Source organism: Onychostruthus taczanowskii, unplaced genomic scaffold (genome assembly GCF_017590055.1).
Source record: "Onychostruthus taczanowskii isolate IOZ18803 unplaced genomic scaffold, ASM1759005v1 scaffold20, whole genome shotgun sequence".
Lineage (NCBI taxonomy): Eukaryota > Metazoa > Chordata > Aves > Passeriformes > Passeridae > Onychostruthus > Onychostruthus taczanowskii.
Window position 1 is genome coordinate 15,143,536 of NW_024499240.1, and position 26,345 is coordinate 15,169,880.

At 39.3% G+C, this 26,345-nt stretch overlaps 1 protein-coding gene across 1 annotated transcript in view; it reads right to left on the reverse strand.

The window, feature by feature from the left end:
- Positions 1-26,345, reverse strand: part of COL3A1 (collagen type III alpha 1 chain) — a 49,091-nt gene that overhangs the window by 10,025 nt on the left and 12,721 nt on the right. The window contains exons 2-34 of the mRNA XM_041403340.1: positions 21,060-21,265; positions 19,388-19,426; positions 18,725-18,841; positions 17,070-17,141; positions 13,809-13,874; positions 13,179-13,232; positions 12,905-12,958; positions 12,125-12,178; positions 11,915-11,968; positions 11,526-11,579; positions 10,995-11,039; positions 10,769-10,822; positions 9,810-9,854; positions 9,030-9,083; positions 8,637-8,735; positions 8,477-8,521; positions 8,265-8,363; positions 7,442-7,495; positions 7,202-7,309; positions 5,963-6,016; positions 5,742-5,840; positions 4,586-4,639; positions 4,137-4,235; positions 3,930-3,983; positions 3,770-3,823; positions 3,205-3,258; positions 2,906-2,959; positions 2,618-2,662; positions 2,431-2,529; positions 2,236-2,343; positions 1,678-1,731; positions 671-724; positions 508-561 (exon numbers count right to left, since the gene is read on the reverse strand). Coding sequence (XP_041259274.1) covers positions 508-561; positions 671-724; positions 1,678-1,731; positions 2,236-2,343; positions 2,431-2,529; positions 2,618-2,662; positions 2,906-2,959; positions 3,205-3,258; positions 3,770-3,823; positions 3,930-3,983; positions 4,137-4,235; positions 4,586-4,639; positions 5,742-5,840; positions 5,963-6,016; positions 7,202-7,309; positions 7,442-7,495; positions 8,265-8,363; positions 8,477-8,521; positions 8,637-8,735; positions 9,030-9,083; positions 9,810-9,854; positions 10,769-10,822; positions 10,995-11,039; positions 11,526-11,579; positions 11,915-11,968; positions 12,125-12,178; positions 12,905-12,958; positions 13,179-13,232; positions 13,809-13,874; positions 17,070-17,141; positions 18,725-18,841; positions 19,388-19,426; positions 21,060-21,265 — 2,309 coding nt within the window. The remainder of the gene's footprint in view (positions 1-507; positions 562-670; positions 725-1,677; positions 1,732-2,235; positions 2,344-2,430; positions 2,530-2,617; positions 2,663-2,905; positions 2,960-3,204; positions 3,259-3,769; positions 3,824-3,929; positions 3,984-4,136; positions 4,236-4,585; positions 4,640-5,741; positions 5,841-5,962; positions 6,017-7,201; positions 7,310-7,441; positions 7,496-8,264; positions 8,364-8,476; positions 8,522-8,636; positions 8,736-9,029; positions 9,084-9,809; positions 9,855-10,768; positions 10,823-10,994; positions 11,040-11,525; positions 11,580-11,914; positions 11,969-12,124; positions 12,179-12,904; positions 12,959-13,178; positions 13,233-13,808; positions 13,875-17,069; positions 17,142-18,724; positions 18,842-19,387; positions 19,427-21,059; positions 21,266-26,345) is intronic.

A 26,345-nucleotide genomic window follows, 5' to 3' on the forward strand; every position in this document is an offset into this window, starting at 1 on the left:
TTGTCTTATCAGCCCTTGGTGGAAAAACCCCAAACATCTGATCCAAAACAACTTTTGCTCCAATGTACTAAACACAACTGTTCAGGAATTACCTGATAATTGTCTAAAATGTGGTAAACTTAACTCAGCTACACCTGTATGAGCCCTGAGCACAATTCATGGTGTTCAACTGAGATCCCAGAGTGTTAAATATAAAAAACAAATACAAAAAAAGAGTATTTTTGAAAGTTTACTTAACTTTAAATCCAGATGGACGTGACTGTTGCTCACACTTCTGCCTTGCCCTGTCACCACAGCCCTCTGACCCTCTTTGCAATGTTAAAAGCCCTGATTTTCTGAAGCCTTTAGCACTTATGAATTCCAAGAGTCAACAGGAGCTGAAAGTGCTTGGTTAATTTACAACCCAAGGCACATGTATTGCTGACAGGTTTGGTGCAGCACTGATGCCTACAGCAGGCAAGAGGAGCCATGGTGAAGTTACACAGGAAGAAAAGTTCTGTCACTTACAGGACCTCCACGGGAACCCATCGGGCCAGGGGCACCTGCTGGGCCAGTCTCTCCCTGCAGGGAACAAGGCACAGGGATGGTCACAGGGTGTTTGCCTTCTTCCCCTGAGACAGCCACCCCTGGGACTCTTCACAGTACAAACCCCACTGTGAGGAGGCTTTACCTTATCTCCAGGTGGGCCAGCAGGACCGGGAGGGCCAATGGGACCTACGTTGCCCTAAACAATTGGAAAATGAGAAAATGATGTGTTTTGTATCAAAATATGACAATGTTAACTCTTCTGTTTTGATCAATAGTATTTAGGTTTCAGTGTAAACAAATTGCCAAACATACTTAAATGAAGCAAGTGCCGAAGTGCATTTGCACACCACGTTTTGGAGTGATGCTCTGAAATCACACCATTTTGCAGTGTGAGAGATCTCCAACTGAGTGAGTCCTTTTTTTTTTCCCCCCACCATCCAAGCTTTATCCAAAACCACCTGAAATTAATAGGTCTCTTTCACTGGTATACAATAAAAGTGACCTGTTGCCCTAATTTTCAGTTACATAGTTGATCCACATTTCTTCAGCATCTCCTGACTAGCTCCTTGACTTATTTCTTTCTTGAAAATTTAACGTGTACCTTATAGTCTGAAATAATTTTTTAATATTTCCTCCAACTCAGCCAAGCTGCATTTGTATATTTGTCATCCCTCATTACTTTCATCATTATACTGCCTGCAGGTAGTGATTTGATAGATATATATATATTTCCAAGTGTCTGTTTTATGTGTATTTGCTATATAGATGTATAAATATATCATATTTAGTAACCTATAGGAATATTCTGTATGAGAATATTTACTATTGATGTCTTTTTGTGATTCATTATAACATCAGTCACATAGATTTTCTCTTTAATGTGGTTTCTTTCCCACTAAAACATTGTCCCAGTCAACTACAGTCTTTCTCTAAAAAATTCCATTACATTTACCCCAGGAGTGGTAATCACAAAAAACAATATTAGGGCTAATTTAATTTACAAATCCAGTTTTGCACTACTGGAATGAAACATAATGAGATTACAACTATAGCTGTTGTAGACAGTATTATTCACTGTGGTGTTGCTCCTGTTCTAAGAGCTGGCTGTGTAAAGCTGATGGATTAACTCTTGGATGTTTAAATACTCACTCTCTCTCCCCTTGCACCGGGAAGGCCGTCAGCACCTTTACCACCAGGTTCTCCCTGGGAAGTTCAAGACATAAAAACCATGAGCAAAAAGGAAGCATGAGGAGATGAGCTTAAATGGGGGTAAGGATCTCATACTGAGGGTCTCACAGTAGCCAGGTTTCCTTAAAGAAACTGGCGATGATATTTTGCCCAGTATTCAGCATCAAATACTACATTCTTTGATGAGAAAAAAACCCCAAATTGATTCAAAATGAAGTCCAGGCCAAACTGTCTGCCCATGGTATGAGCTATTCTCATCATTAATCAGATTCATTAGAGCTGTTTTTCTGTACTCATCCCCCAAGAGACCCAGGGCAGCAAAATATCTACATGTATTAAACTGAGGGGAAAACCACATAGTTTTCAACATCTAGGACCCACATCCCCCTGTTAAATCAAGAGTACTGCTACACAGTCTGCACCTCTGATATCAGGCCAAAGTGAAGATGTGGATAAACCCAGTGCCTTGTGGGATACTAGCATCAAATCCACATAAAATCAAAAGTGTGTGTGTGTTACCCTCTCCCCTTTTGGTCCAGGGCTTCCAGAAGCGCCTCTTTCTCCTGGCATTCCCTGTAAGCCTGGCAGTCCTGTGCCTCCAGGGGGACCAGGTGGGCCAGGAGGACCCTAAGGAGTAAAAAAAATAGTTAGAAAAACCCAAAATTAACCCAAATGGTAGCAGAACAGCAGAAAAGGAAGAAATTCTGTGAGTACCTTGGCACCTTCTGTGCCAGCAGGACCTGGTCCGCCTCTTGTTCCAGGAGGTCCTGGAGGACCCTGTGCACCACGTTCTCCTGGGATACCATTTTCACCCTGTGATAAAAAATGTGTTATTCTTTGTTTTCAGGCTCATATTTTGTTAAGTCTTTTAGGCCATTACAAAATTTGCTTTATTATTTACCTTAGGGCCTGGGAATCCAGGTCCTCCAATGTCACCTTTTGGTCCCTAGTTATAAGAAAATAAATGTAAGTTAGCCATGAACTTTACTTAGTACATCTGCATTGTGATTGTCATCCTGTTTCTCTCCCCTATTATTCCACAAATCAGACTTTGCTGCTCTGAGGAGAGCTGAGAGCTGTCTGAATTTAGAAATATAATTTAAATTTAGGAAGAACTTCTCATTAATTTTTTGTTACTTAAAAAAAAAAACAAAAAAAAACAAAAAAAAAAAAGGGATATACTACTTACTGGTTCTCCAGGTTTTCCATTCTCTCCAGCTGGTCCTGGTCCACCAGGCAATCCCTACATGAAGGAACAGCATTATCCATGGTACAGAGATAAGTTATGCATTTTCCATCTTCAGATTCAAAGAAGTGTGGCCAACCCATTCCTTGTAACTTTTGTCAAGTGGTTGATCTGTTATATTCTATTCAAGATACAATATCTTGCACTCCAATATAAATGTTCAAATACTTTTTTTTTTTCCAAATTTTGTGTATTTGTGTTAGTCTATTAAAAAGAATCAGAAAACAATAAACACACAGCACCTGGAGGCCAGGTGGGCCTGCTGGTCCTGGTTCTCCTCTCTCCCCAGAAGCACCCTAGAATCAAACAAATGAGGAAGAGAATCCATGAACTTTCCTGAGAATACTTCAATATTTGAACACCTCCTCACCACCTCTAACCTACACCTCCTTACTGTGACCTGATGATGACACTGCACAAGCTCAAAAACCAATGTATGTTGGTGTTGTGGTATTTGCTCTTTTCACTCCAACTCTCAGATTCAGCAGACACATTTGAACTTGGTAGGAGTTTGAAATGCCATAAACATTAAAGGGAGCAACAAAACACTTCTGCTTGAAAAGACCAAGAGCTCTAAATTGACTTTTCATTTCAATCTACACCAGGCATACCTGACTCAGGTTTCTCCCACCAAAGTTTTAAATATTCATTTATTAAAACAATGACAAAGAAGTGCTCTTTTATTTGTCTTCATAAAAGGAGATTTCTTTATATCATTAAAAATGTTTTCCTTCTGCTAAATTCCCAGTGTCTTTCTGTAGCTGCCAGACCCCTGATCATTGCCTCGGATGGGCCCACCACACTTACAGTAGGTCCTGGAGGACCTGGAAGGCCAACATCACCATTCTTCCCAGCAAGACCCTATTCAAAGACAAAATTAGGCTACGGTTAGAGAGTGATGCCAGTTTTGTAAGACTCATCAAGTTATTATTATGTCATTATCAAATAAAATATTAGCAAAACTTACAGGTGGTCCAGGTGGTCCGCCAGGGCCTCTTTCTCCATTCTTGCCTGGTGCACCCTTACAAAAAAGAAAGACTACATTTGAAATACTTGTTTCTGGTCAGTGGACAATTGTCTAAAGCAGCAGCGTGAGATAGCCCCACGATGGAGCAATTTAGTTTAACATTTGACTCATCGGGCATCAGCACAGAAGAGGAGAAATCCCACTCACCTCATTACCCTTAGGACCAGGGAAGCCCATCACACCTGGCTGGCCCCGTGGGCCTGGAGGGCCAGGAGGGCCAGAGCGTCCAGATTCACCCTGATTGCCCTGGGATAAGCAGAAAGGAAAGGAAGACGTGGCATCATATGAGGTGAAATAAAGCAATTCCCAGGACACATTCAACATTGAGTGAGGGGGAGACACTGTTCAAAACTCATTAAGTGTTTTGTGCTGCAGCTGTGGCCCATCTACTCTGTATTTTGCACAGTACCAAATGACAGAGCTTGCAGGCTGCTCTTACAATGTTGCAGCATAAAAAGTGCTCTGGAAGTTAAATCAAGCAGACAGGAGGGAATTAATCTGGCTGTGATAACAACCTGTCATGTGGATACTGTGGGATGAGGATAGGGTTGGGCCAGTAGTGGGACTGGGATAAAATATTTGCCCAATGTACGTACGGGAGGGCCAGGCTTCCCATCGCTTCCAGGGCTTCCTGGAATTCCGGGCAAGCCCTGCAAATTGAAGAAAAAAAAGAGTGTTATATTTCAGTTTCGAATGTACATAATGAAGTTTCAATTAATGAATATAAATATATAAAAACTATTGCTTATTATCATTCTCTTTAATAAAAAATAAAATTCTTCCCATTTCCCTCAGCCCATGAAGGGGGAAAATTGGAGAAAGCAAACAAATTCTGTCATTATGGGTTTTTTGTTTTTTTCTGAGAGTTGTATATAAGCAAGACACCAGATATTAATCAACTAGCACAAAAATTTCCTTTCATTATATGGGAAGAAAATTTATATTTAGATGAAAAAAAAGGAATTCAACAATTCTGACTACACACCTCTACCTGAAAGCAACACAATGTGCAACACTTTTTCATTAACTTGTTGAGATTTCTAAATATTATTTTTGTTGTATTTTAAATAGTTCTCTTTCCTTGCCAATAAAATCTTGTTTAGCTCCTAGAGGCCTGCAGCTGGGCTTTTGAATGCCAATATATTTGTTGTTAGGAGTTGTTAAATCTTAGTAGAGCTACCAGAATGTTGTTCCATGTAGAACTTAGAACATCCAGCTTAGATGTTGTCTACACAATAGGCCATCTCTGAAATCTTGCTGATATGTACTGTAAAAAACTGACCAACAGCTTATTTGCTCTAATTACAAATAAGCCAAAAATATAATACTCATGTATATTGAAATACTTAAATTAATTTCTAATTTAATTATTTAAACATTTAAGTCTATTTACATAATAACTGAAATATAAACATATTTAAATAAAACCCATAAATACCTAATGTTAGAATTTGCTGAAATGCAAAGAGCTAATGCAGAAAATCACCCAATGCTAACTCATATTAGAGGCATTTCTCATGGCAGGGCCCGGCATGCTCTGGGAGCCTCCCAAAGCCTCCTGACTCCGCTGTGGCAGTTTCCTGGGAATGCCCTGTGACTCTGTTCCATTACTTGTCCCACCATGAATGGATGCCACTACTGCCTAAAGGAACTCCTAGAAAGGATTTCTGGTTGGACTTGTCTATGACATCAGCTCAGATGAGTCATCTCTAACAGAGTTTGTCTCATTTTCTCAGAGATGTCCTGTCTTACTCTCATTCCAGGAAGACCTGGGCCTCCGTCTTGTCCGCGCTCTCCTGCAGGTCCGCTGGGGCCAGGGGGACCTGGGCTGCCACGCTCACCTGCAGGGCCCTGGGAAGAGATGTGGAGATTCTCAGCAGGGGAATCAGCACTCTATTGAATCTGAAATCGTCCATCCAGATTCACATGGATTCTCCAAGAGTTGGAGGACTCTTTTGGAGGAGGATTTATACCTTTTCGCCTGGAAGTCCATTGCTACCGGGTAAGCCACGGAAGCCAGGGGAGCCCTGCCGGACAAAAAACAAACTATGGATCACAGGCAGTATGACACACATAATAGCAACTGGGTTTTCCTCTAAACTATCTACCATTAGACTTATCATTTTGAAAATAAATGGGGAAAAAAAAAGTGACATTTCACTCTAGTAAGAAGGACTGCAGACTATTTTGCCTTTGACTGTAGTGCTCCTGTTGAAATTATAGCCTGTCCCCCTCTATTTTTAGCTAGCCCTGCATCACTACTTATGAGTTTTCTAAAGTACTATAAAAAACAAAAATCATTTCCAGTATTGACAATTATTTTCCTCTAATTCAATACTGAGAAGAGCTCTGCTATTTTAATATTTATTTGATACTATCTTTATAAAAGAAATTTGAATTATAAATTTCATTTTGCAGCCCCCTTTATATGTTTAGTGTGATTGATTAGTTCATTATGCATCTTTGGTTTCCTCATAGCTTCAGCAAATACTGCAATCAATTATTGTTAGGACTTATAAATAGATCAGCACAATTTCCTTTGTTTCTGATGGGAACAGAAATCTAAAATTTATTATGGTGTTGCTATTTATTTTGTTGAATAAAACAATTTGTGGATTTCTCTGTGAGAATTATTAAATTTTTGGAAAATTATTTAATATAGTAGCCAATAAACCTGATAGCAGTTGAAATATTATAACATAGATGACATTGTGACAATATTATTGTGACAATTGAAGGTGTATTAACAACAGAGAGGTTGACATAAAGACATATCTTGAATGTAGATGAATTTACATCAATCTCACTTTCCAGAGCAGAAATTCTTTTGGTTGTTTATTTTTGTTAACTGAGAAGGAATTTTGAAAACTACAAGTACCCCTTGTAGTTTTTATAGTCTATGATTGCTTCTTAGCAAAAATCTTGTGGTAAAACTTCCAGATATATAAGATCACTGCCTCTTCTATATCAAAAACTGAAAGAAATTAATTTTTTTTTTCCAACTGAGATAGATCCAAGAGCTGCAATTCAGAGGAGAAACTAGATAAGAATTCTCCCCAGTTTTGTAACTCAGTTTCACATCTGGAATTTGCTGAAAAGATATATGGAGCCAAATTTCTCCTGGAAGTGTTTTGAACTTCAGAATTTTCTGTCTCTTTCAGAAAATACAGAATTTTCTGTCTTGGCTCAAAAGGTCATGCACCACAGCTCACCCTTTCTCCAGGGGTACCAGGTACTCCGTTCTGCCCGGGTTCTCCGTTTGCACCTCTTTTCCCTTCCTCACCAGGAGGTCCAGGAGCACCTGGGGTGCCGTTTTCACCCTGGCAACAACAGAAACCAAGCCCATCAGTGAGTTAGAAGTTTCCAAAAAAACAGTACAGGTTTTGTATGGAAAGATTCAGGGTTCAGACTTCCTTGAAAGAAGTCTCTGGACACATTTTGAAATCACTTACGCGCTCGCCTTTTGGGCCTGGATCTCCTTTTGCACCATCCTTACCAGGGTCTCCCTAAAAAGTAGAAAATCCCATTAAAATTATGGGTTGCAGCTGGGCATCATTCTGGAGCTACTAGATATACTGAAATACTAGGAAGTAGACATAATATTTCAAATTATTGACTCCTTTATTTTTATTAATCATTCTGCAAAGGGATCAGCATGCATGGACTGAACCTGTAAGTAGAAGACATGGGACTCCTTAAAAATGCAGTAAAGAAGTGATACAATCTTAAAGACCATTGAGTAAAATTTGGTGTCTGTTGCTGAGCTATTTCAGACATCATTGAGTCTTTTGTTGAAAGCCCCTGAATATTGAATATTTTCTCTGACAGAGAGCTACATGTGGTGTAAGGCTGTAAGGAAAGGGCCTGCTGGGGTAAGTGACAGTGAAAGACCAGGCACAACTCTTGGGGTTTAGAGGACTGTGGACTCAGCCCTTGGGAACTAAATCCAGTAAAAATAAGATTGTAAAACAACAGATTTTGTCTGATGTAGCCAATTTACACAAGCAGTATCTTTGCTGTATCTGAATTGGTAGATAATTTAGGAAAGCAATTAGGTATTATCACCATATTTATGTATAATCTTTATATAGCAATACCTATAAGTATGAAACAAAATATGCTATATACTTATAAAAATAATTGCCTATTTTCATTATAAAATAATTTATTAGACTATTTCTAGTGAATAGGAGAAGATCAATGGTATTTTTTAATGGTATCAGGCTTCCACTCTATTTGTTGGTACAACCAGTGTAAATACAATTAGTAACTCACCGGACTGCCTTTTGCCCCAGGGTTTCCACTTGCACCTGGAGGACCTGGAAGACCACGGCCTCCTGGCAGACCAGGAGCACCAGGAATACCAGAAGGTCCCTGCAGAGAGAAAACAACAGAGATGAAGAGAGAAAGGCATTGATGGACTCTCCCCAGTCCAGTGAGCCTCACCAACAGAGTGCAGCAATGGCACAGATGTGGAAAGTACCCACCATTTCACCCTTGTTGCCAGGGCTTCCAGCTCTTCCAGGAGGACCCTGGAAAAATAAATATCTCAATTACCAATGCATCTAACCCAGGACCAGAACAAAGGGCTCTGTGAAGAGCAGGTGACACAGTTATTGTCTCAGGTGCCAAGTGTTATTGATGTACCTGAGGCCCAGGTGGCCCGGCATTACCCTGAGGACCAGGTTCTCCCCTCTCTCCAGGACTACCACTAACACCAGCAGGACCAGGAGGACCAGCTTCACCCTAGGGAAAAAAACAGTAAAATGAGAAAATGAAGGCATTTTAGTCATCTCCAGGGCAACCAGCATTAAATGAATGGTTTCTACCACTTAGTGGTGTTTTGTTGTGATCATTCATGAAGGTGATGAGGATTGGGTTTGTCTCATGCTGCATATAGCACATCGGTTCTAGGCTTGCAAACAGTGTAATAGCAGCCAGGAAAAGGAGGGCTCATAAAATAATGATGTAGAGTGACATCAGCTGTGTAACTAGAGAAAGGACCAAATCCCACCTAGTTATGTGTCTTTAGTTGAATACCTTAAAACCTGGAGAGCCTGGAAATCCTGCAGTTCCAGGGGGACCTGGGGGACCCTTAAAAGTGAAAGAAATACTATTAATGCAAAAGGTAAAAGCCATATGGAATTAATCTTAAGTTAAAAAAGGGAGTCTGATTATGGGATTTTTCTCTGAGTAAGGAAACACCTGGAACATAGCAAATATAAATCATGCTGTTAAAGATGATATTTGGCTAGTCCTAAAATATCACACCTACATCTTAGTTATCCTGACTTTTACATGTTCAGCTGAATTTCTGTGTTTTAAATTTAAAAACATGAAATCTATCATTAGGGAGATTAAGTTATAAAAAACTTTCAAAATTTGTTCTAATTATAAAAAATGAAGGAGAAAAGAAAGCCCATACAGCTGTTACACACACAAGTGGACATGCTCGGGTTTCTAGGCAGATAGGAAAGAAAAATATTAGCCAACTCCAGACAGCTGAACAACTTATTTGATAAGATCATTCAAAATTTGATCTTCATAAAGTGTAGCAATTCCATCCATCTATAGTTCTCTGAGAATAATCTGGGTTTGGATTTTTGCATTTCCTGATATGTGTTAAAACTCTCCTATTGCCCTGTGTTCTTTAAGTATATTAACCAACACAATTAAATAGACACAATTGAAACACAGTTGAATATAATGCTAATTCTTGAACCAGTGCACCCCAGTTTTGGGTTTGTTGGCACTGCAGAACATCTGCTAGAAGTAATTAGACTAAAGCAACACAAATACTGAAAGCCAAAGTTGCCTTACAGGTGGGCCTGCTGCTCCTGGAGATCCATCTTTACCATGGGCACCCTACAGAAAGAAGAGAGGTATTAGATACAGAGCACTACCATGGACACAAAACCCACATCCTTTCATGTCCATGACACAGAGACCATATTTTTGGGTCTGTTCTTTCCCACTTAGTTGACTAAGACCCAAGGATTCCTTAAATAAGAAATTCCATGGTAATAATTAATTAAATATTTTGTGAAGGAATATCCAACACTTTACGTGACTTGCACTGTGGCAGGAAGATGTAAAAATACATTCCTATTAAATTTCTTAAGGAAATAACAGCTACAAAGCATTGTCTGTGTGAATAAGTAAGATTGCAATAGATGTGTACTTCAAAGTAACAGTTACTTCTGATTCACATAAAAGGCTAAATTTCACTCCAAAGACCTGATGAACACTGATGACTTAAACCCTGTTGCCTGTCTTGCAGCCATATTAGACCAGATCCTCTGCTCAGGTTATGCAGTGTCTGCACAAACAAGGGGCTGGCTGTAAACTGCTTGTTGAATGCTGTGAACTAAGAATTCCTTCAGAGCGAGAGATGTACCCTCTAACCTGTCAAAGGGGAATTTTATCATTTCCCACAAGTTACTTCTGAAATTGCATTTTTTCCCTCTCTCTACCGTCCCCTGCCACTCTTTGCTTCCACTCCTCCTCCCTACTTCTCTTTGCCAAACCTAAGCTTATGTTGAAACTGAGCTCTTCCTCAATGTGTAGTCTATTCATTTCAAAAAGTGAAATGGTGAACATGTTAGAAGAGTTACATCTTTAATTGGGGACTGAAAAGTTTTCATGTGAGATTTTTTCAGATGCTATATAGTGTTTTACTCCTTTGCATTGCAACTGCTTTAAGGAAGTAGGGAATTCTCAGCATAATGAATCCAAATATGTGCTGCCTCTGGATAAGAACAAAGTCTGCAATTACTTACAGGGCCACCGGGATTCCCCGGTCTTCCTCTTTCTCCAGCTGGACCTCTTGGTCCCTAGAAAACATGTAAAAATGAATTAAATGGCTTCCAAAATCAGATGGCTGAGCAAAGAGACATTGCTCTTATTTGTATAACTCACTATGGTCCACTGCATGTGGTAATTACAGTTAAAAGGATGAGGAACAACTCTGTTAACATTTAAACACTCCAGGATGCACATATTTACCGGTTGGCCTGGTGCTCCATTTACTCCAGGAAGACCAGTTTCACCCTGTTACAGAGGAAAAAAAAAAAGAACTTTGGTGAGAACATTTTTTGGTTTATTCAAGGGGAAGAGACACAGAAAAAAGCCAAATTTGCTATCCCTTTCTGTGGGGCGCTGGGTGTCCTCAGCATGAACTGAGTTCTGAGAAGCGTAAACAAGTGTCAAATCAAAAATTAAACAGGAAATAAAAATCAGAAAGACTCAAAAGACTCAACCACAAAAGCTTTCAAAATACTATGCAGGAAAGTCAGATGACCAAGACTTGTCCCTTCATTTTGGTATCTCTTGTTTATTGTGGCTGGAAAACTGGGACATGATGTGATTCTGAATGCCTAACTCCTTTGGAATGATTTGCATTCTTTTCATGGAGGTATTAAATGGGTTTCTTTAATGTTTAGTGTATTTTTATAATTGTTTAAGATGCAAAGCACAGCTATACAACAAATAATGGGGTCATTACCTACTTAGAAAAATCACACTTTAGATTTTTACCTTTGGACCAGGAGCACCACTGTCACCTTTGGCACCATCTTTTCCATCAAAACCCTGTGGGAAAGTAAAACCATATCTGTGAATTGTATTCCTACTGCATTCTGGAAAACTTGATTCCTCTTGGCAAAATATTAAGCTCCCAAAAAAGACATATTTTCAATAATGAGTGCTATCAGCTGTTGGAACCCTTCTTGGCATTAGAGATCTACAACTGAGGCACCAGTACAAACTTGTATCTTTGCTATGGAAGTTCAGATGACATTGTGCAGAAATTAACTTTAATTCTATGATTCAGTCTTGGAAATGATGACTGGAAGATCACAACTGTGCAACACCATCATTCCCGGAGAGTAACAGACTCAGCTATAATCAATATACTCAATACTTACTCGTTGGCCTTTCATCCCAGGCATCCCAGGCATTCCAGGGTGTCCTTTGTGACCCTTAACACATAAATATAGAAAGATTAATAAATCATGTACTTATTGTATGAAGAACACAAACCAATGTTCCCTGTGTGTCATGTTCACTGACTAACTTGATATGGGAAAACAAAACCTATGATTAGAAGAGCATTGTTATTGGGAGATTTTCCATACCGGTAATCCAGGGATTCCACGATCTCCATTCCTGCCTGGTCTTCCTGGTTCTCCCTGTTGAAAGAAAAATTTTTTTAGTGTTTTGTTATTGCTTGACTTACTGGCAAAGCACCAGTTGTGGTAGAACAAGGTGAGTTAGAACAAGCAGGTAAAACTTCCACCAAAGAAAGTGGTGGCAAATCCTCTCAGAGTGACAGTTCACTCTGTCACTGCCTTCTGGAAAACAACTGCCAGGATTTATAAACTCAGCCTTTAACAAGATTCTAGCTAATTTCTAAGTTACTTCAAGACAACCTTTAGCAAGAGATGGTCCCAGAAAACTTATTTTTCTTAGTAAAACACTCAAATGGACACAAGCTGTAGATGTTTGCACCTTGCCTGGTACTCCACCTGTTCAGGACTCCCAGCTGTGCCACAGACAATGGTGTCAATGGCTCTAAGTCCCATAGTAAGATTTTAAGGGAGCAGAAAGCTACCACTACTGTTTGATTTTCTTTATAACTGCTAATTTATTTTGCACCAAATAGCATATTTCATGCTTATATATATATATATTTTAAATCAATCAAATTGCCTGCTAAAATTGAACCTTTTAAGGAATGGACAATTAGACCTTATGTAAGATAAATTTACTTTCTCAAAACCATGTTGTCAAATGGAGAAATAGGGAGACAATAAAAATTGTCAAATGCAATAACATCAATGTCCTCTCTGGTCTTGTAACTTAATGAATTTTTTCTTCCTATTTGTCAATAACGGGATGAATAATAGTGAACTTACATCTTTTCCTGGTGGACCAACTGGGCCTATCATTCCAACAGGACCTGGAGGTCCCTGTAGAAAAGTAATTATTATTAACTAAAATAATAACAACTATTAAGTCTTTTTCAAGCTACAAATGTATTAAGCATCATAAATACTTGTACATTTGACATGCATCGTAATAAAAAAGTAGGATAAACTGCAAAATTTCCATTCACTGCAGAGGTGACACAGATTCATGCTTTTAAGGCCATGTCTTTAGCATACACAGCAATGCTGAATGGGTACATACGGGAGGGCCAGGTTGTCCTGGTTCTCCAGGGGAGCCCTGGTATCCAGCAGAGCCCTGGAATGCAGCAAAAAACTCAGTCAAGATGTGAGCAGCTACATGCACCATTCCATGGTGCAGTTATATTTATAATCTCATAACTGTCAAGAAAAATATAGTCAGATTGGTCAACAAATGACCAAAGGTGAAATTACCAGAAACAGGTAGAACATGCCTCCATGGAAACAGAATTAATCTGCTCCTCTAAAAGGAGATGGATGTTGAAAAACTCAGACCCTTGGTGTGTTCACTGAGTGTGTATCCCACTTTACCTCCTGTTAATATTTTGTAAGGATAGACATTTGGGAATGTCAACAGGATGTCAGGCAGTGGCACGTCTTCAAATAGTGTTGACTGACACCCCATGGACTTGCAGAAATCTCAAGGGGGACACAAAGATTTAAGCCAGCAGAGTATATTGAACTCAGCTTGAGACTTGGTGATGGTACAGCCCAAGATGACATTTATGCATAAAACTCTTCAGCATAGTATCCAGTTTTATCAGTTGAAAAGGTACTTAATATTTATGACAGGGAAAGGAGGAGCTCATATAAAAGAACACAAGATGATTACGAGAAGATTAATGTTACTTACAGGGGGACCTGCATGACCAGGTGGGCCAGGGGGGCCACTGGGGCCGGGGGGTCCTGGAAAGCCACTCTACAGCACAGATTAAAAAACAGTAGTTACATTAATGTAATATAGCTATGAAGCTTAATATAGTTGCAGTAGCCATGAATAACTGTGAAACAAACTTTTACATAATTAGTTCAGAGAAAAATCCTCAGTGACCTGCACTTGGTGCAGTAAAAAGGAAGCAGCAGTATATTCACACAGTGCTGAAGAAATAAATTTTCTAGTTGTCCCTTCAGAAAAGGCTTCACTGGGTTGCTCCTTGCAGACTTGGCTAAAATACTCCCAAGGTATTTTCAGAGCTGCAGCTTTTCATTTTTTGAGTCACTACTGCCCTTCTCTAGACCCCAGGGGGATGTTCAGAACCCTGCTTTTCAGTTGCCTGAAGGGGAAGAAGAGAAAGCAGAACTGAATTGATTAGACAGAGAAAATGAGTGTCAGCTTCTCTTCCATGTAACTGAGCTTAATTGGGCCAACACTAGAGACTCCTCATGACCTAGAGATACACTGAATTAAGGCCATACTTTTACTATAGTCAGTAAGGCAAACATTTTCACCTGTCAAATATTGTCTGAACTTTAACAGTACTAAGCCATAAGAAAAAAATGAGGTCTGGACTAATCAAAACCTCAATATTTCTACTTCTTGTAGCAACAACCACAAAAGCACTTGATACTGCAAAACAGAAAACATAAGTTAGCACAGTGGTCTACTGCAGCTATAGGGGGTTCTTTAAAAGAAAACTTTTTTAAAATAAACTCTTCATGCGTGTCCTACAGCCAACAGAATCACATATATGGATGATATGAGGACCACTGTGTGCTGCAGTACTGACAGAACATTCCATAGTTAATATTGCATGGAATGTCTTTCATGGGATATTGAGATATTGAGTCAGAACTAGTCATGTATTACAATTTTATGAACCGAATTTTCATAATACAAGATTATCAGTATTGCTGTACTAAACTGGCATGTATAGGACAGTACCCTACTATATTACAAAAATAAATAATATTGGTTCACAGTTGTCTTTTGACTAAAAAACTGAGACATCTTAATATTTGCTATTTTCTGGGACCGAAGTACAGCTATAGGCAGAGCTGTGAGGATTTGGGAAATGGGGCTGCCTCTGATGTGTGAATACAATGAGCAGTCCCTGTTAATTGTTAGAACTCATTTGGTATAAAGTAGCTATAGATCCAACCAGAATTAAAGCCATCAACTCATCAATAACCATCAACCAATTATATGGCTATAAACAAATGAAATATAATCTTTTTCAAGTTACACACTGAGGATATAAACTCATAGTTAGGGTGTGCTTGCTGCTAGAATCTCCAGAATTTGAACATCTGGATGAGCATCCTCCAGTTAGAGAATGTGCACTGGTGGAAAGAGACAAAGACAATATGTGGAGGTTACATGGGTAAGTGAAGAGGAACTGTGATGTAAAGCACAAAACCAGTCTACAAGTGGTGTAAAGCCATGGGAATGAATGCAGCAGTGGAGAGATGTGTGATTGAGGACATACCAGGCATGGTAACCACACACAGCCCATGTTGATACTATATTATTGTTTTGCTAATATTCCAAATTATTTCAGTTTGGATATTTATTAATTAGGAGTATTTAAATTGAAATGTGATAAATTTATAAAATAATAAAGAAATTAGTTCATGTAATGAAAATTATAAATGTTATTTAGCTCTAGTGATTTCAGCCACATCTGCCTGTAACTGCTGGCACTTACATTGAGGTCATGTATGCTATGATGCAATATAAAAGCCCTTAGGACCTGAAAATATACAGGCAACCCTGAAGATGTGCTAGGGTGCTCCATAAAGTAGTTTGGTGGGGGTTTTTTAACTCGAGTCCAGGAGTCAGAGCACAAGAAATCACTAATCACTTCCAGGAAAAAAGCCAAAATAGAGAGGAGTTAACCACAGTAGTTAACTGAAGGTGCCTCTGTTATCTGCCTGCTTCAGCACATCCCATGTTAAGACACCACGTAGCAGACTGTAGATGGTATGACAGCTGTGGGTAAAAACTGTGAGGAGTGAATACGAATCAATGAATAAACAAGGACAAAAGTGGATGGTTGAAGAAAAATGCATGGATGATCATATTAGCAAATGAAGGAGGTAGAAATAGATTAAAATAAATGTGAGAAAATGATGACTATATTTCAGGAAAAAGAGCTGTTGTGATTAGTAAACCTTATTTCACAAGATGATTGAATGGACTTCCTCTCCTCTCCTCCCTCCATTTTCTTGGAACTGCCTTACTATGCTACAACATGTGATACCCAAATGATGTTATGCAGAATTGGGCTGAAAATAGTGATTATGCTTAATGAAGCACAGCCAATTTCCAGTAGCAGCAATTCACCACACCCTCTATGTAGCAGATTGCCTGAATCAAGAACACTTCATGTTGAATATCTCTAAATCCCAGTGCCTAGAAGGAGAATCATGAGGTGCAACATTCAGATTTATATTACACATGAAGCAATGAAGCATAGCTCAGGTACAATTCTTTGAGAACATCCTTGCTTTTTCTCACTTAAAAACCTGAAAATCTTGGACCAGGTCTAGCAGGCAAATACAGCATCCTTACTACACAGTCTGAGTAGCTGTGGGTAAAAAAATGGTAATTGTAAAAAGAAAAATTGAAAATATTTTGAGTTTTGGAATTAATTAAGTTTATAAGAAGGGTTTACTCACTTGTTATCAGGCAAGTTTGAATTGTGGAAAAGTTAGCACGTGTGGAATATCATACTCAGTAAAGACAAATTATACTGAGTAAGTGAAGGAAGATTAAAGACAGTGGAAGAGGTAAAAATTGTGGGAAGGAAGGGAAGAAATTAGTGGAAGAATATCAAGCAGATAAATAAGGAATGTACGTGAGACAGAAAGGAAAAAATGTTTAGGTAGTGTAAGAAGGTGAATCACAGACAGAGATCAGGAAAAGGAAGGTAAGAAACTGAAGAAATAAAGTGAAAACCAAAAAAAATCCAGATGATCTATAGCTACTTTCTAGAGCAGTGTTGCTGAACAAGCTGGTGCCTTACATCACATTCAACTTGCAGACAATAATTAAATGAAAACTTATGTTGTTAGATTAAAACCAGAATACATACACATCCAAGCTATAATCTATGAACAGAAAATGTGTTCTTTAAAAAGAAGAAAGGACAGAAAAAAAGCTTTATCATCTTACAATGGGTTGTGGGTACCCGATACCAGCTCCACCAGCCTTCACATCATAGGAGTCATACTGTGGAGAAAAACTCTATAAAAGAAATAAAGAAAAAAAGAGAGAGAAGAAAAAAGAAAAAAAGAAAAAAATGTGATTGCTACAAACCAAATAAGTATTTTTTTACAGTGGTATGGCAAATGCATGAAAATAACTCATTTGTATCTGCTGAGCAGTACTAGCTTGACCTATAGCTGCCATATATTTACATAAGAGAAGCCCAGCCAGTGTCTTACTTCTGAGGTCATGGTGACATTAGCTCCCTAGGCTGGGCACATCCATTTTTCTTCTTGACAGCTGGGCCTCAGCTGAACCAAAAAATTACCTTTCTCTCTCCTTTTACTCTGGTTTGACTCCTTCTTAGCTTCTCTCCCCATCTTGTCTGTCTCTTTTCTGTTGGACTGAGCTCTCACTCAAGGAAGTTGATGAAATATTTTCTGTTGCACTAAAGAGCACAGCTGTTTATTATTATCATTTTCCTGATTTCTTTTACCTGTGCCTAACAAATGACTCATTTCACATGAGCAGTCAAATGATGTGGCATTAGTGCAGTGATGCCTTAATGGCCCACAGGTGGTTGAGCAGGAAGGGTTGAACACATGCAGTGTTCTGCCTGTTCCCCCAAAGCACTGTGGATCCAGCTCCTGTACTGACCAGGTGCAAGACTCCTGTGCTCCTGTCAGGATCCAACAGCGCATCTTTGATACGGGGTTGGAATGGGAGGCTAATTCAGCCTGTTTTCTCTCCTGTGTTTGCCTCTCCAAACCCCAAACCAGTGTCACTGGTGCCCACTGGGACTGGTAAACTGACCAACAGCTCAGTCCTGCAGAGGCAATCCCTTTCAGGATTAAATAAAAACAAGACATCTTTCCTCACTTCCTGGCTTACCTAGGAGTGGGAAGCGTATATGGAAGTTATAATCAGTGTATTCAAAAGTAACAATTGTTTTAACATACAATTTTTATCAGCTTTGTGCTAAAGAAATCCCATCTTGTAAACCTGGGCTTGGTGGCCTGCGTGGATGAAAATGTCACCCTGTAACAAAGCACTGCCTGGGGCTCAGTGCTAATAAACTTCAGTTACAATCAGCTTCTTGCTGGATGTGCCCAGCTCTTCTGAAGTGACTTCAGTGAGCATTCAGTGAGCCAGAAATAAAGAGGCACCATGACAAATAGTACTCGCATGGCACTTCCCTGCCATCAGAGGAGCAGTGCTTCAGTCTAGTCTCCTTGGAATGTTCTGTTATTAAACATGAATTGATGAAATACAGGAAAGTAGGAGACTTCCAGAACTATTAAGCTTATGGGGAGGTCCTCCATCACATTCTTTGTGATCTGATTATTTCTGAGTTACCAAAGTCCTCCAGCAGATCTGCCCCCAAAGTTTTAAAAAATAAGGTAAGATGGAGATTTGATTGCACTCCAGAGAAATTTTATGGACAAACCCCCAAAACAACAGCAAAACCTCACCCGCCACCCATCTCTGTTTTCCAAAGGCACAAATGGGATGGATGCCACAGAAAGCAAAGCACCTGGGAAGGTGCAAGGGATAGGTGCCTATAGCATTGCTTTGCATGGCTATGAGCACCAAGGTAGAAGCTGAAGATAACAATGACTTACACCTCCACTTATACTGGGACACGACTGGCAGATTCCAGGGGGGCCAGGAGCTCCAGGGCTCCCTGGCTGTCCTGGTGGGCCAGGGGGACCATTTCTGCCTGGAACTCCAGGAGAACCCTGCAAATGCACAAACAGAGCGGACACAGATGTTGTCACTTTCCTCCAACTGCAAGGACATTGAGGGACAAACCTTTCCATTTGTAACCAAGGCTTGGGGTGGGAAACCTCTCCTATACAAGGCCACAACCAAACATTCAGGGAACACAGACAAAATTCACACATGGAAACACTTGGTTAATGGAACCTTATACAACTCATATATAATCAAACACATCAGAAATATCTAGCAGTTCAGTTCCTGAATCTGAAATTATTACTGCTAGTAGAGTTTTAATGACTTTTTTCCCTCCTTCTGTAAAGAAATATAACAAAACATAACAAATGTGATACAGTTTGGACTAAACTCTGTGTTCTTTCAGTTTAAATTTTTGAGAGCGTTGTTGAAACTAAAGTTCTACTTCAAAATAACTATATGGTACAGTCTTGCTGCAGACAGTTCAGACATCAATGAAAGCAGGATATCTTGCCAGCTTGAAGGGGATATATAGCACTAGAAGAATGGGGTCCTTTCCTTAGGGGGAAAAAAAAAAATGCTGCACTTACGGGGTCTCCCTTGGGGCCTCGGCTGACTACTCCAGGAGTCTACCAAAAAAAAAAAAAAAAAAAGAAAAAAAAGAAAGAAAAGGTAATTAAATAAAAAAAGAGAATCAAAATAAAACAAAAAAATTGCACACATAAAAAAGAGCAAAATGCTTAAACATTTGATATCGTTTTTCTCACATGAATTCCATTAATGCTTATTCAGTATATTTAAAAGCTGTAGGGTTTTTGGTCAGTCAATCTACTATTGCTTGGATCATTCATAGAATTACACCTACCCTAGAGGCAAAAACATGGCACTAATGAAGTCAGTAGAGCTTTGCCATTGAGTGCAATGAGGACAGAATTCCACTGTGGAATGCTGTGAGTTTTCTTGTGTCCTTGAGCTAATGAGCTAAACGAGCTAAAATGAACTAATTTTAAATTCTCATATCTACTGCTGCAGTTTATTTATTTTTCAATTAATAATTCAGTTACATGTTACTACCTGGATTTTCAATTTTTGTGTTCAGCTGCTACCTTCAGTAGCAAAGAACATTCAGCTGAAACGATCTTGGATCTTTCAAGATGGCATTTCCCTATACACCACCCAAGGTCATCAGGACAGCTTCCAATGGCCTGACCAATCTCCTACATCAAAGAGAGAGGCGGAGGGAAGAATTCACATGTTTTTCATTATCAGGAACTCCAGAACTGAAGAGTCTCTAAACAAAGACAGGGAGATGTACCTAAATCTCCAGCATGCTGGTCTATATCACTCATTTCCACCTCTCAACATGTTCAGTGAAACAGCTCAGGGGATCCTGGGAGCAGTGGAGTACTGCTAGTGAGGTGCAAATAAGACCAGCTGACATCTGTGTGTGACATATCTGTGGGTGACATTCCATGTGTAAACAGATGAGCTGTAGAGCTGCAGAAATGCATCTTCTCTCTCTTCCTCACATCTTTTTCACCCTCTTATTTTCTAGATAAGGATTTTTAATGTGTCTGTGGCAACCTGGGTACTTTACCAGAACCTCACAGATCTTTAACACTGGTGAAATGTTCAGATAAGCTGAAAGCTCAGTATAGCTGGCTCACTCACTGAAAGACTTAGGAAGGAGGCTTGGCATGTACTATCATTCTTGATTTTCCTGAGGCTAAGTTGCTGCAACTGGTTTGTATAATGTTGTTGACTATAAAATGATGGTGATAAATTAGGTATGTACAGTATAATCACCTTTCCTTTACAGGGCATTAAGTCAGCAATAAGCCTGCAAAAGGAAATTCACTCTGTGATGACGTAGAACTGAGTTGATAATGCAGACTCAGAAATGCTATGAAAGGTCTCTAATTTTCTTTGACTCTGTTTCGGCATTATTTTCATGGATATGGATTGAGTATGAAGTCAAAAATAAGGTGTTTGCATTATTCCTATGCTTTTCCATAAAATGAAAAATGTAATGCCTAGTTGCTGCCCTCTGTCCTTTTCTACTATTTTGGTACCCATTGTCTACACAAAACTGAGTTGGAAGACTTAATATCAGCTTCATTGTCCTTCCTAAGTATTTACCTAAATTCAGAAAGTGGCATTGAAAAGAAAAGCATTTAAGAACATCTAAGCCAAAATGAATTGAGGTTGACATGCATCAAGAAGGCAGCAAGACCAAAGAAACAACAGTAAGAATAAACTTACTCTTGGAGGCGGTGTTGTTGTTTGTGGACAGACTGGACAGCACTCTCCAAAAGGGATCTCTGGGTTGGGGCAGTCCAGCTCCTGATCATCACAGATGATGTCATCGCAGAGAACAGATCCCGAGTCGCACACGCAGATTTGGCATGGCTCTGGTTTCCAAACATCCCTGTCAGCATACTCCTGCCCAAGATGGGTACATCCTGTGACTGGAAAGAGAAACAAAATTGTGTTGGATATTATTTCAAATGTGTTTTCCAAATTACAAATGAGTAACATGAAAGCTGTTGGATAGTTTGTTTAGTTTCCTGGTTCATACATGTGAAGTAAAAGGCTAAATGCTGCTCTTCAGGCACTGGGGGATCTGTTACATTAATTGCAGAGTCTGCTCTGAGTTTATAAACAGACATCAGTGAAAACCTCCTGGAGCTGAGCCAAAGCCCAATTAAATCTCGGATAATCTTCTGCCTTGAATAATTTTAGTGTCAGACTGAGTTGCTGCCTAATTGACAATCGAATTCTCTGCTGCGGCTAAAGAGTAAACGTGTCTAAGCTCTCCAGCAAGAGTGCCACTGGCCCCGTGTGCCAACAGGAGCACTTGCACATGGATGTGGAATAAGCCATCTGTCCAGCACCAACCCCTGTCTCCAGCATCTTGCATTAATAGCTGCCACCAAGGGGTTTCTAAGAGTTTTTTGGAAGCCAGCGTATGCGACAGATCTGAAAGAATGCTCACATGAATTGCCCAAATGATTTGCAATTATTGTATCAGCTGGCCTGCTTAAATGTTACAAGTGTCTTTTTTTTCAGAAAAAAAGATTGTTCGTCTGTGATTTTCATGGCTTTGTGAATTCCTTCAGCAGCTGTTTTACTGATCAAACTTGTTAAAGTCTATGAATATGAAAAGGCTGACAAAATCTGCCTTGACACATTAAATTTTGGGTTGGTATTTTCTTAGAAAAACATGATCCAGAAAGTCAGGTCAATTAAGAACCCAATATAAAATAACACTAAGAGCATCTAATTTGAGTTTTACAAGCTCATTTTAAGTTTTGTAGATGTTATTAGAAGTCTTAGATTGAAAACATAAGTATCACTGAATGTCATGAATAATTTAATAAGATTTTCTTTCATGGATAATTAAAAATAATTCAGTTTATAAAAACAACATTCTGGAGAAAGAGCTATTTTTGTGCCTACATCATTCTTAAAACTTTAATATGAGGGTAATTTACCTACTATACACCACCCTTCAAAAAGAAAAACAAAATGGCAAAAGATGTAATTCAAATCTCTGACATTAAAATTGACACTGGCTCCAGGCAGAAATTTCTGAATATCATCAAATCATAATGGCCACAATTATCTAGTATGAGACTGAGCCCAAATTTATTGCAGTTTGTTCCTATGGGTTATGCAGTCCCCTTTATTTTTTCCTCCCTGCATCTTTAATCTCTGTTTTTATCTTTCCACCACTGCATTAGCAACCTGGTCTCTCTTTTTCCTTTTTATTCCTCTCTGTATTTGTGGGTGTGTATTCCCATTCCACACCAATGTTCTTTGGCAGTGTGCACACTTAGATGTGTTTCCTCTCTTCTCATGCTTCCTCTGCATTTCACCTTTCCCATAACATGTAACTTCCCTTTTCATCTTCTGCAAATCCTTTTATTTTGTATCTGAGCAGTTCCCCCTCTTTATTGCCATATGCTCAACTGAGCTTAGGTTGCCCCTGCTCCCTTCCCACTTTCTCACTCAGCTTGTTTTGCTTGGTCACACTGACATGACATTTCCTCTATTTCACCCATGAAATTCATTATCTCCTACAAGCCCTGGAAGGGCAATGGGGAATAAAATCTTGGCTCCCCAAGGGGCGAGCCAGAGTGCAGATCTTGGGGCAGAGCACTCCATGGGAGAGGAGGGTTTATTTTCCCACTTTCAATCCTACTACAGGCTGTCCATGTCCATGCACACCATCTTGTGTTATTTTTGCACTTTAATTATAAAAGAAGCAAATAGGAAAATGTTGACTTGTTAAGGCTGGCACTCCTTATGTTTAAGAGCTGATTTTGACCACTATCTTGATTAGAACAACAAAGCTTCAAAAACCCTTTCCAGACATTTTCAAGCAAATATTTTTTTCTTTGCCCATATCAAGCTGGGATCCAGTATTTTACCTTCCTTTGACAAAATAAAAACTTTTTACATGGAAAACCTTCCAACAGCATATGAAAACTCGCTCCCCTCAGACATTCTCTATCACTTAGAAACTCAGATTTTCCTTTTCTGCCCCTTTTGGGCCTCTCTAGAAACTTCATATTCTGCACAAGAGAGATGGAGAGGAACGGCTCATTTGCAGGACAGCCTCTTCCTCACACCCACATGTCACAGGGTTATGGCATCAGAGGATGCTGCTTCAAAGGACCTAACAATGTCTACCTCTGAACAGGGTCTAGACCTCCTTCCTTAATCTGCCAAGCTAGAGCTAGTTTCTAAAAATGTTGCTTGCCTTCCCAGTTCTCACCCCACAGAACCATATCTGTGGATCCCAGGATTCTCTCCTTAGTTAGGTTCTGACTGTTTCTGCAAGAAACATTTTCCTCCTTTTCACAAACCAGGATCTTGTTGTGGGCACTTTGGGAAAAAACAGGCTGCCCAGTCTTGACAAGGCTAATGACAAATGTTTCCTGACAAACAGGAAGGCTGAACAGTAGAAGTGAAGGATTATGAATGAAATCTTTACAGCCCCTGAAGTAACTCAAGAGAAAAACCAAATCATAAATGGCTGGTTGCACATGTGAAGCCCTCGAAAGCTGCACGCTGTGGGAGGCAGAGCCTCAGCAGAGTTGCTGCGAAGGTTAGAGCCTGTAAGGCATCCTGAAGGAGTGGTTCCATCCTGGAATGGGCACAGATCCATGTCACCCAGAGCAATGGCCTACTCAGCTATCACTCTGCTTGAGCACCTACCAGCTCCACAGGTCAAAATGCTCTTTTCATTTGGAACTATAACAAGGAAGGGGAGAAATTCCTTTTTTCTAGGGCAAGTCATAATTGTTAAATAAAAATACCATAGTATGGACCTAAAAGAACCTAATACTGTTACTATTTGCACTTATATATACAGTTATATTAATTGAATATACATATAAAGAGATGCATAGCAGACATACTTTTCTGTACCCAGAAGATGTGTTTCATTAATTGTAACATTCTGATTTCCAACTCCCAATATCACTTTCTTAGCCTTTCAAAACCACATATTTTTTTTAACTATGTGTTTAAAACAACAAGGTCCTTATTTGCTAGGAAATTCATATCCAAAAATTTGAACATTCCTATGCCAACTTTTTCATAACTCTTACTTCTTTTTCATTGATTTGTTTTATGGTTTTCTTATTTTCAGAGATGTAATCTTTCTGCCTTACAGCAAAGAGGACAGCTCCAATGAGGAGCAGGAAAAGGCTATCTTTCCCCTGTTTTTCACTGCTAGTTAATAAAGATTCTGTTTTCAAGACAGAAGCAAAGTCTTTCCTCCAATTTTTCACATGGTGAACACTCACCTGACATATATTATTCAACAATATCAATAAAAAACATGGAAATTTAAAATATGCCACAATGACTGATAATTTTACATTATTAAGGAAATAAAGGAGATTTCACTGCATTTTTACAAGCTTGTCATTCAGTTATGCTACAGTAGATGGCATCATTTAACAGGAAGAGGACAAAAATGGGGAAGACATATGGATATAATGATATACATATTTGCTTCTAACTTTCTGGACATTGTTGAACGAATTAAGAAATAAGCTAGGAGACCTGCAACGAAAACTGCTGTGGCCTTTGGCAGAATGAAAGTATTAAATAGATTTCCAAAGGAAACATACATCTGGGAAGACTTAGGGTGTTAAAGACACCCCCTCTGTGCTCAGATGTAGATCTGTGTGTCAGCATGTTATGACATAATGCATTTTGCATTGCTCATAAAGATTAACTGTTAGTTCCAAAATCCTTTGGAAAGCTGATTTATGCTAAAGCACTGGTGAGTAACATGTAGAAATAATGAGGTTGTAAAAAAGCTGACTTGTCCGCTTCTAGACTTGTGGGATAACAGCCACATACTTGCCTTAGCCAGCTTTTCTTATTGATTCCTAAACATACTCATTACCCTGAGATTTAAGAAACATTAGATCTCAACAGTATTTGTCTATGGCAATGAACAATCTTATTCTTCCTCCCAAAGCCCTACGCGTGATGGCTATACAGCACTTCACTTCTGTGCCACTTACTGCAATGCCTTGCTGGAAGCCCTGTCAATCTCTAGTGCACTGTTATAAAAGTTTAATATTTGAAAGCCTGAATTAATTTGGAATTACGCTGTTTACTGAGCACTCATGTTGTTATAGGTTTTGCTGTGTGAAGCACTTCCCTGGGCCAGCCTAAATAGTGAATAAAATAAAAAAAAAAGGCAGGACAATAATTATCGTATGTTGGTTTTGAATTATTTCCTATTCTAGGAAGACTGGCAGCTGTCCATAAGTAGACCAATATTGAAAGCTGAAAGGAAAATCACAATTTAGTTCCAAAGGACCTATAAGTGGGGTACCTAGGAGAGCCCAAATGTGTGCAAGAGAAAACACAGATGGCCATTGTCATATGGCCTGAAAGATGACAGATGTCATACAGGACGTAATCCCAATCCCAGTGATGTGAAGGGTAAGTCGTTATCACATGAGAATCTGACCTGCTCTGTAGTTGGTTTTGGCTTTGCATTTGTGCAAACACCATGATCATGACTTAACCACAATTTTATGGCAAAAGGAAAAAATTTCCTAATAGTATCCTCAAAAACCACAGGCTTTTCCACTTTGGACAAAGGCAATGTCCAGCTATTGCATTAGTAGCAGAGTCACACATCCCATTTACAGAGATGTGACTAAAGGGTTAGAAATTAAAAAACATCTTGAACTTGTCTGGTTCTGCTTCAGAGAGGGCAATAGTCCACACACGAGTGACTCATGATCTTCCAGCAGCTGCCTGCTGATGGCCTGGGAAGCAAAACTGAGGAACTTTGGTCTGTGAGAACCTGATCACAAACACAATGAGTCAAACAAACAACTTCTGCTGTATTCAAAGTGAATCTGGTAAAGGCTACAGCACCAAGATGAAGAAGGCCTTGCCTCTGACTTTGACAGGATCTGATGAAGTTAAGAAGAACATTTGTGTTACTCTTTTAACTGTACAAAACCTGTGCTTCCTCACGCTGACCTAGTTTTGGTCATTTCCTTT